The 10831-nt window shown below is 39.8% G+C and overlaps 1 protein-coding gene across 1 annotated transcript in view; it reads right to left on the bottom strand.

Annotated features, from left to right (window-relative positions):
* Positions 1-834: 834 nt before the first annotated feature.
* The window catches only part of PLCXD3 (phosphatidylinositol specific phospholipase C X domain containing 3), a 174388-nt gene continuing 164391 nt past the window's right edge, over positions 835-10831 (bottom strand). The window contains exon 3 of the mRNA XM_046000972.1: positions 835-7448. Within this exon, the coding sequence (XP_045856928.1) occupies positions 7295-7448 (154 nt within the window). The 3' untranslated portion in view covers positions 835-7294. The remainder of the gene's footprint in view (positions 7449-10831) is intronic.

The raw sequence follows: 10831 nt of genomic DNA, 5'->3' as shown, positions 1-10831 counted from the left end.
AGGATGATTTTTTTTTCCATTTTATTTATTTTTTCAGCGTAACAGTATTCATTCTTTTTGCACAACACCCAGTGCTCCATGCAAAACGTGCCCTCCCCATTACCCACCACCTGTTCCCCCAACCTCCCACCCCTGACCCTTCAAAACCCTCAGGTTGTTTTTCAGAGTCCATAGTCTCTTATGGTTCGCCTCCCCTCCCCAATGTCCATAGCCCGCTCCCCCTCTCCCAATCCCACCTCCCCCCAGCAACCCCCAGTTTGTTTTGTGAGATTAAGAGTCATTTATGGTTTGTCTCCCTCCCAATCCCATCTTGTTTCATTTATTCTTCTCCTATCCCCCTACCCCCCCATGTTGCTTCTCCATGTCCTCATATCAGGGAGGATTTAACCCCAGCACACAGGGTTTATTTGGTGAAATACAATTTCCTTTTCGAAATAGTGTTTCGAATGCATCGGGCATAAGGAAGGTTCAGCAAAAGTAGATTTCCTTCACCCTAAGCTTTTAACCTCAAGACGGCATTTTATAATAATAACACCAAACTAATGTAATATGGCTATATCGATATGGTCTTCTTTGTGGTAATATCAGAAGCTAAGAGCATCGGACTTTGGAGATACCTAGTTTTGATGTAATGGAAGTATTCATGGTGTTGCCGTATTGGTGGAGAATATATGCTTTCACAGATGAAATCCTTATATGATGATTCATATTTTTAAAAAATAATTATATTTTCTCATGCTCTGAGTCATGTTCTATTTAAGAGATCTACTTTTGGACTTATAATGAAGCACTGATGAATATGAAATAAAAAAATAAAGATAACTGGTACCAGGACTTTATTAGGCATTTCACTGGATACAAAGAAACTTTTTTTTTAACATTAAGAACAACAATCTTATCCAAAAGTTTCACATTTGCTAAACAGAACAGTGGTAGGCATGTATTTTCTTTACACCACATTTATTAAAGTATCAATGACCAGATCCTAAAAAGAGAAGGCACAGATCTGTCTCCCTCTGGTGATTTTCTGGTATCTAGTGAAAGAAATGTCACCAGCTCTGCAAACTCCCATCCTTTAGAAATGAAGCAAATCAATACGAAGGTGTGCAAGCAGGGACCATGAGATGAAAATGTTATACTAAGGGAATTTGAATTTTCTTGTCACTTACAGGAATTTCAGGAGAGGAGGTAGGTTCCAAATATGTCCCAAAACTCCATCCACATTCAGACCAGGTCAAGGATTCACTGTTGGATACAACAGTTTTTGAAATCTCTATTTTAGGAATTCCAACATAATTCTATTCTCTGCAGACTGTTCTAGAAACTGGACTTAGATCTCATTGTTCTTGCCCTGGGGTGTCTTGAGTTTTCAATTCCTTCAAGAAAAATGCTGGTTGTTATAATTTGCTTTGGCAAATCTCCCTGGCAGGTACTAGTTCATTGTCAGCATCCATATCCTATGCCCTGCCCAGCTCCAACCCCATCTTCTAAGGAGGCACTGATGAACCTTCATTTATATCCCAGACTCTTTTCCTCTCTTTTTGCAGTAATCAAAAGAGGTGTTTTTTTTTTCTAGTCAAATTTTCTATAATTCCATAGGTGATCAGTTCTAAACTGATAAAAGTAATTTGTGCTAGGAGGTTAATGAGGGGAGAAATGGATTAATCTGTTACCTCTCCAAATGAAGAAGATATTGAATTTTAAAAGAGGTCCTGGTATTGAGTTGGAAGGTGCTGCCAGTTTCCAGGGACATATGTAACATGTAGTGTGTTTTGGGGTGTCGCAGTGGCTGAGGAACGTTGCTTAAAGGATTAATGGGGGGGTGACTCCAGATCTTGCAACAGGATGGTATAGGGAAATTTTGAATATGGTAGCATTAATATTATAGAGGCACTTGCTTGCTTGATTATGCTGTCTCTATTTGAACTGGTCCTTTGGTCGTGGAACTTACTATGGACCGACATTTTCCTTCATGAAGGGTATTAGGATATAGATTTCCATGAGATACATTAACATAGGGTTTAGAAGGAGGTAGGATCTCACCCTTTATAGGTAGCCCAACTGAAAAGAGAGAGGCAAGATGAATAGGGTTGTCAGGGGAAAAAAATACAGGACACATCCAGTTAAATTTGAACTTTAGAGAAACAATGAAAATGTTTTTAGTATGCCTCATGGAATGTTTTGGAAATTCTTATACTAAAATATATTGTTTTACTGAAATTGGAGTTTCACTGGGTGTTCTGTGTTTGATCTAGAAAGCCTAAATATGGAATAGAAATAATTGAGGATAGAAAAAGAAGAGAAAATAAGATTGATTAATATTCCACACCCAGAGCCCAGGCTCAAGAAAGATTACAACATTTTTGCTTTGAGCATGACAACTCATGCAGATCCTCAAATTAGTCATGCATTTTCTATTGCTAGACTACACGTGGGCAGATAGCAAAGGTTTAAAAGGATATTGTATGCCTGTGTTTTGAGAAGGGAACCATGTTGAAGGAACCAACAAGAACTGGAAGGTTCTTGTTGATGGGTCTTAGCAACTCTCACAGAGATTAGGCAGTTCATCTTAACTGAGAAGATCCAATCTTTAAAAAAAGGAATGGTTTGAAGAAACCATTTTCCATGGAAAATTTATCCTCAAAAGCAGAATGTTTCCATGTTTGGAAAAACAGCTTTTGAAGTGCACTGGTTCTGTTGCTGATGGAAAATAACATGAATCTATGTTTTTGGATGAAAATGAAGTTCATAAATGATTGACATTGGAAACTTTGGAGAAGTTTCAGGTGTTCCAGAAGCTTATCTGTTTGCTTGGGGGAACTCAGATAATTTCTAAAGCACAGTCCTCATATGATTTTTTTTTTAAAAAGGACATTTTAACAAAAACATAATTTTTCTTTAAATTTTAATCCCAAATTACAACAACAAAAAATGGCAATGAATTAAGGCTGGTCATAATGTGTCCTTTTTCTTTAGGATAAGTTTGATTTTTTATAAGATATGATATATTAACACACAAACCACATACAAGCACATACTTTTGACTCATACAAATATACATTTAGAACTAATACCTATGAAATAGTATCACAAATGAAATAAAAACTGCACAATTTTCAACAGACTCAATCAATACATTTTACAAATTCTATAGAACATTTTATTGATGTCGGGAAAACAAACAATTTAGAGCATTATTTAAAACTGTATGTAACACAGGAGCCACCAAGAAGTTATGGCAAATATAGCATTTACACCAGTGTGTCACTGAAATCTAGTTGAAAAGACTAAAGTGCTGTAAAATCAAATACTTTTAAAAACCTTGCTTAGCATATCCTGAGGGACACCTTGCATGATTTTCTGTTAGCAATTCAAAACTCAAGCACTCTACCCATGGAGCTCTCATTTGGATGAGTCACCAAAGGTCAGGAGACTGTGCCATTGGATCTGTAAAATTATAGAACTGGAAACTCACAAGAACATGCATTTCCTGAGACTTCCAACTTCCCAGTCTGGACTGCTAACAGAGGAGAACCTGAACAGGTAACTGGCTAAAACATGTCAGGCCCTCAAAGAACTGAAAACAGCTTTAAGTGAAGATGAGGGTTGGTTTATAATTTATATTCAAGTCCGTCTTCAATTCTCCATCTTGAAGTACAATCGACAATGTATTTAAACTATTACTGCGAGGCATTTCTTATTTATGGCTGTCTCATGTTTCACTGGTTTTCTAGTGATTTCCTTCTCCTTTTAAATATTTAAATATCTGAATTATGTTTATGTCCATTAATGTAGTAAATATCGATTTTGAGAGTTAAAATGGCAAGAGAATCAAGTTGAGTGATTAGAGAGTGCAGTTTTAATTTGAATAATGTGTGTGTGAGATGTGCATCTCGTGTGTGTGTGTGTGTGTGTGTGCATGTGTGTACACATACAGGCACATACATGCCAAACACTTCATGCTCTAGTACATTCACTGTTAGGTGGCGCTCCAAGAAAAGTGAATTTTCCCAGTATGGCTGAAAGTGAATATTGAGGTCATCATACAGAATATCCTAAGGCTTTTAAAAGATGCCTCCTCATTCTCTGCACTCATATGATTGTGTAGTAATAAGGGAGACATACGTGATAATGGCAGGAGTGTTCACCATTTTGGTCCTTCAAAATTACAGACAGGAAAGCAAACCAAGAAAAAAAAAAAGAAGATACTCTTCGCATATTTTCCCTCATCCCACCCGCTCCTTTGATTTCCTGCTGCAGGTTGGGTAAAAGTTCGATTTTGTTTCTGTTTTTTGCCTTGCAGGACTTGTGACATAAAGTCTCAAGAAAAAGCAAAAAAAAAAAAAAAAATGCACCAAGATGTATCTCCTACTATCTATCTTGGGGTCTATTTGTAGCCCTTGTGCTCCTAGCTCTCTAGAAAGACAATGCCCTGCTGAGACAAAGGAGCATAGGCTGAGGGTAAGCTCTGATCGCATAATACTAGTCCTCAACCACTTTTTATTTAAGGCCCACAGCCTGCTCCCTAAGTGTGCTCCAGAGCAGGGCCAATGGACAGGAGACAGCCAAAGCTGCCTCCTCTCCATTCCGCCTTCCAAGGACTCCCTCCTGGTGACTCTCCCTCTAGCTGGAGGACCCATAATTTGCTTCTACCTGTTCCCTTCTTTAGAAATTAAGGCAAGTCCATTTATTCTTGGTGCCTGCTACATAGGGCCTGTATGTCCACGTGGAAATCATAGCATTGACTTGAAAGTACCTTTTGTCAAACAAGGTTTCTGTGTGCATATCATTAACAGCGACAAAAAGCTTTCTCCAGTTAAAAACTGCACAGTTCGTCTAAACCTTCAGCATGTTTGTTTTTTCCAGCACCCAAATGACAAATATGACAAAGCTAACTCTAAGCAAACATTATAAGAAAGCATCTAAGTTCAAGAAAATACAACATAGTTACCTCTATATTTTATTCATTCTTCATTAATAGGTTGAGAATTTTTTTTTCTGTTATATATATAAGTTAAATCCTTGTGTCATTGCAAGTGCCTCCTGAGGGATGAAAAATGAATTGTCAGAGAGAAAATCTGCTCACAAAGCAAATTTACAGGATGAACATTTCACGAATCCATAGTCCTTTAAAGATTATTTATATTCAATTGCACGTTAAGAGCGGGTGAAAGAGCTAAAAAGACAAGAGGAGGGAAGGTGGGAAGAAAACTATATTTGTGAATAATTAAGTCCCAGGCTAGGATATTTCTACAAAAATATTTGAATATGGTCAGCCGCTCTCCTTTCAAAGGTCTTATCACTCTTTTCATACCTTGTTAAGGGTTTCAGTCTCAAAATTAAATTATTTAACATTATCCATGTTTTTGCTTGAACAGCACTGTGGCTGTGTCTGCCCCTGTCTGTGTGTGTCTGTGTGCTTTCATAGCTGTCCACCGACAGGAGTGGGTGGACGTTGCGTACTGTGGGAAGCGAGACATAGACCCACAACTGGAATGTGGAACTGTTCCGTGTATGTGCATACTATGCTGAGGTCTACTGAGGTCTCCTGAGCAGACCTACACACTCTGTAGAAGTACCGTCTTCAGCGTAATCAATTTCTCTTGCTACCCTGCAGCTGCTAATAAACACTATTTTTGGACAAAGAGTATTTACAATCTCATAACCAGCTCTTGATTATTCATAATCTGGACATAATCAACCCCCTTGTCTAGGTCTAAGAGATTAAACCATATGTCCTGGGTTTAAATGAATTAAAAACTGAGGGCATACTTTTATTTCACTATAGCCCTACTTTGCACAGACTGCATTTTCCCAGGGAACTACGGAGGTGCAATTATTTCTAAACATGAAGATAAAATAATTCCTAATTATAAGAATTTCAGCAATTTATAGATTTTGGAAAGTGCCTCACAATATTCCTGGGAGGCATATAGTTGAGGGTTATTGTACTCTTTTAAAATTATCTTAGAGCTGTCAGATATCACAAAGACACCATGAGGAAGCGAGGCTCAAAGTCCTGTTATTATTTTCCTTCCCTGTAGACCAAGACTATCCAATGTTGGGACACTGGAAGGTTCTGTAAAACTTTTGCTTCTGCCCCAGTCTCAATCCTGGGGTAGGACAGAACCCAGAAATGATGGGTCAGTGTTAATTTTCAGTGCAGCTGCCCAGGTCATGTGTATTTAAGAATCTCCTAAAGACATTTCATGGATCTTTCAGAATTTATGGACATAGTTTCAAAAAATTACTCTAGTTCTTTCTGCCATCTTTCCTCTTTCCTCAATTTCAAGTAAAAATCTGAATCGAAACTTCTCAAAATATGTTCCTTAAAATCTGGGATTTAGAATTACATGTTTGGAGATCCCAATTTCGTAGGCAAGCGTGCACAATCTTTTATTTATTTCTTCTTTCTTTTCTACCCCCCCCCTTTTTTTTTAAATCAAGAGAATTGTTAGGGGAGATTTTTGTAAGAGTTCTTTTCAGGGTTTCCTGATTTTAACACATTTGTCATAATTTTTCATTTATTGAGCATTTGCAGGGCGATATTATTTAAAGGATTCCTGAATTAAAATGGCATCCTTCTCCCCCCCATCTTTCACTACAGAGTTGGCACTAATTGTTCTTTCAAAAAATTTTTACACTATATTTATAGCTGCCTTAAATAGAAATACTGTGAAACACTGTTATTTTCATCTAACACAAAAATTACTGATTATGTCCTCCAATATTACTGATGCAGGGAAACTGACTTGATGCATATTTTCTATGGCCAAAAGTTAGCAATGATCGACCAATTGCAGATGACTACAGGATATTATATTATACCTAGTCTCACAAAAAACAAATTTCAGTACAACAATGTAATACATATTACGTTGGGCATTCAATTGTTTTGAGTCCTATCTTATTAAAAAGAGCGAGCGAGAGAGGGAGTGGGAAGGTTCAGTTAGAGGAATCAGTGAAGGAGCCCTAGGCTGAAATCAGAAATGCAATCAAGTAAACACTCATGAGTTATACGTTGCAAAGACTAATTCTGAAAAGCAAAATTCACGGGTCTTTTTTTATCCCTAACACTAGAAGCAGATTTTGCTCATCAAATGGGAAATGAAACATTTATAGTAATGCAGTATGATAATAATCACTGAAGAAATGGTTTCCCCCTTTTCCCACCCACTACCAGCCTAATCCCCTCAGAGACCCAGTGGAATAGGAAGATCAGAGTGTTTATAGATAATATGCCTAATACAATGAGTCTTCTCTATCTTACTCGTGGATGCTCCAAACCGTACTATCAAGTGTTGGCTTCTCCCTCATCAAAGACATAGTTGAGCTTTATGACGGTGCTGATGAAATCACCAAGTTCTACAAAATCAGCAGTGACAATATTGATGCCACTCTCTCCTGGCTTCTGGGTGCGGACCCACTGCATCATGGCAGGAAGAGCTCTGAGAAAGGAAAGAAAAACAGAAGTCACACAAGGCAAGATATTATTTTTCAAGTTTAAGATACCCATGCTTTCCTTTTGTTTTCTAACACATCAAAATAATTGCCCCAATTCTAGACACAGAATAGAGAAAGAAGCCAGATGGACAATGGTAAATATTTAACCTCTGAAGGGTCTCTGCAGGAGAAACATTCACCGTAGTGGCCCATATTGGACTTTTCATCTTTGGAGATCTCAGATGTGTGAGAGTTTACAGTCCAGCTTTTCCACTAAGAAAATGACACTCTTGTATTCACATTCTAGTTTGGCATGCTGTGACTGCCAACCTTGCAAAGCTTTGGGGTGGTAAGATCAGAGACGAATACATGCACTTAACCAACATTTATTACGAGCTGGCTATTTTCAGGAAATGTGCTAGGTACTGTAAATAGACAAAACAGCAAAACCCCCTGCAGCCAAAGAGTGCATGATTTGGTGGTGGGCAAGTGGATAAAGAAAAAAATTTTAACATAATACAATCAGGACAGAGAGGGACAAATAATAAGTAATAACTACTAATAAATGATATCATTTGCTAGGAGGGAATAAGTGTTATAAAAAGGAGGACAAAAAGGGTTAAGAGTGTGCAGGTAGAGAGGGGTGGTGTAGATTACAACTTAAAATAGGGTGGGTTAGTAGGCCTCGTTGATAAGGGGGCATTTGCCCAAAAGTTAAAGGAGACAAGGGAGTGAGTCATGTGAATATCTAGGGAAAGCATTTCAGTTACCACCATGGCCCTTAGGAGGTAGCATGCCTACTTGGAAAAAGGAAGGGGAGGTAGTAAAAGATGAACCAAGAGGGCAGATCCTGCAGGGCACTGTAGACCATTTTAAGGGCTTTGAGGGTTCCTTGAGTGAAACAGGGAGGCTTTGGAACATCTTGTGGGAAAGAGGAGTACAAGCTGATCTTCATCATAAAAGAGGACTCATTACAGGGGAGTCTATGTGGCTCAGTCGGTTAACCATCCAACTCTTGGTTTCAGCTCAAGTCATGATCTCGGGGTTGGGAGATCGAGCTCTGTGTTGGACTCTGAGCTGAGTGTGAAGCCTTCTTGAGATTCTCTGTCTCCCTCTCCCTTTGCCCCTTCTGCTTGTGCTCACTCTCTCTCTCTAAGATAAATAAACAAATCCTTAAAAACAAAAAGATGACTCATGACCATGAAAACATAAAGGAGAGTCACTGAGTTTGACCTGAGCTGCTGGGGAAAACTTTTCAGAAGCCTGCTCGTGAAGGTTAAAGATCAGGAAGAGTAGCCAAGTCAAGGTGTGAGGAGGTGATGGAGGATGAGGCATTTTATGTGTAGGAAATGCCATTTCTTCACGATTGACAGTATGATGTGTGCCTACGAGCAGGGCATGTGGTCAGGGAGGCACAGGTGATGTTATTACCGCTGTGCGGTGTCCTCTGAAGCACACGGAAGTGACATCTACTCTGACTCCAAGTGTCAGGAAGGGAGGTTTTACATGGGAAATGGATAAACAAGCAGCCCTGAGAGCTGACAGTGAGACAACAAAGAAAGTGTGAGGAAACCAAGGTGGACTCTGAAGGCTTGGGTGAGATGGAGAAGGAAGGAGAGAGTAGAGAATGGAGAGAGAATGAGGTGGTGGGTAGGAATCTCAAAGGAGTTCTGTCATAAAATTTAAGGAAGTCTGAATTTGGAGAGATAAGAAATAAGAACTAGATGAAAGAGGGCTTTCAAAATGTAGAACTGTCAGCAGTTAACTAGGGAAATCCTATGTTTAGATTCGTGGCTTGGAGAGAGTCGCCTGACTTCAGTGTGAGCCAATGAATGGGACAGAACTGTAGTAGGGGCAGGAGTAATGGTTAGGGACCTGTCAAAGCCATCCAGACCAGAGACAGTGGTAGCTTATGTTGCACCAGCAGCAACAGAGATACTTGAAAAGACTTAAGGAGATAAAATGATGTTTGGTTAGTGTGGGTGGGATGGAGATGGAGAGGGAGAAAGGGGCTCTGGATGGAAGTATAGACTCTAGCAGTATTCTGGCAGGTGGACATCATTTGCAGGTCTTGGAAAGACAGGAGGGAAGGCTCTCCAGTGAATGTGCTAAGTTTGGTCTGAGATACTCAGGTGACTTTGGGACACATGAATTGAGATCTCCATTGGTAGATAAGTACAGATCTGATATTCAGGACACAGAGCTGTCAAGAGTCATCACACAGCATAGTTAGAGCTAGAAGAGTGGATAAGATTACCTGATTTTATAGAAGGAAAAGAGAAAATGTGAAGATCAGCAGCATGTAAAGGTTGGGTGGGAAACCTGATTCAAGAAAAGAAAAAGAGAAGTAGGCACAGAAGTAGAAGGAAAATCAGGAGCATGTAATTATCACGAGAATCAGCACAAAAAGGAAGGCATGCCCCTTTTGGTTTGTGAAGCGAAAGTGTGGGATGTCCTACATGTGCCTTTCTGCAGATCTCAGAAAGCAAATCTAGTCTAAGCAAACTCAAGCCATCCAAGCAAAACTGGCTCAGCTGCCTTGAGCAACATTAATCTGGTGGGTCGTACCTTATACAATTCTGATCCATGTTTTTCAGCATATACATTTTCCCATTAGGCACAGATAGAGGATAATCCAATTGCTTCTAAAAGAGTATAACATGGATCTAAAAGGCCCAGTGCTTTCAGAGACTAGACTGGCAGGTGGAGAGATTGGGTCTTCACAGCAACAGTTTCAGAAGATCATTCTACCTTACAATGAAAAATCTGGATCCCTGAGCACAGACATGAGTGTGTTCAGGTTCATTAGAAAGACAGATGCAGTGGCAATGTGTGTGCAGCCACTCGGGATTGTATGCCATTACTTTTTCTTCTGGACCTGCTGGAGCAGATATCTCTGTGTTGTGAACTCAGTATCACCTTGGCATTTTAGAAAAGGCAGACCCTCTGTGGACAAAGCATCAGAATTGGGCATTTCCTGGGAAGAATGGGTGGGAGGTTAGGAGATGGCATGGATAGGATGACACTAAGGCCAGTGTTGACTCTGCATTGACCTTAACTGAGCAGCGGGTTCACCAGATTCCTTGAGGTACTAGGTCCCAGGAGGCTCCAAGAGCAAACAATTCCCATCTTAGAACCATGACCACCCCAGAAACAGCTCCTCTGATGCCATCTGCTGCTCTAAGATTAAAAGTCCTGGGCCTGGGGTGCCTGGGTGGCTCAGTGGGTTAAAGCCTCTGCCTTCAGCTCAGGTCATGATCCCAGGGTCCTGGGATCGAGCCCCGCATCGGGCTCTCTGCTCAGCAGGGAGCCTGCTTCCTCCTCTCTCTCTCTCTGCCTGCCTCTCTGCCTACTTGTAATCTCTGTCTGTCAAATAAATAAATAAAAT

Source organism: Meles meles, chromosome 3 (assembly GCF_922984935.1).
Source record: "Meles meles chromosome 3, mMelMel3.1 paternal haplotype, whole genome shotgun sequence".
In the NCBI taxonomy this organism is placed as follows: Eukaryota; Metazoa; Chordata; class Mammalia; order Carnivora; family Mustelidae; genus Meles; species Meles meles.
Note: the sequence above shows the minus strand (reverse complement) of the source record. Positions and strands in the feature narration are given on the sequence as shown.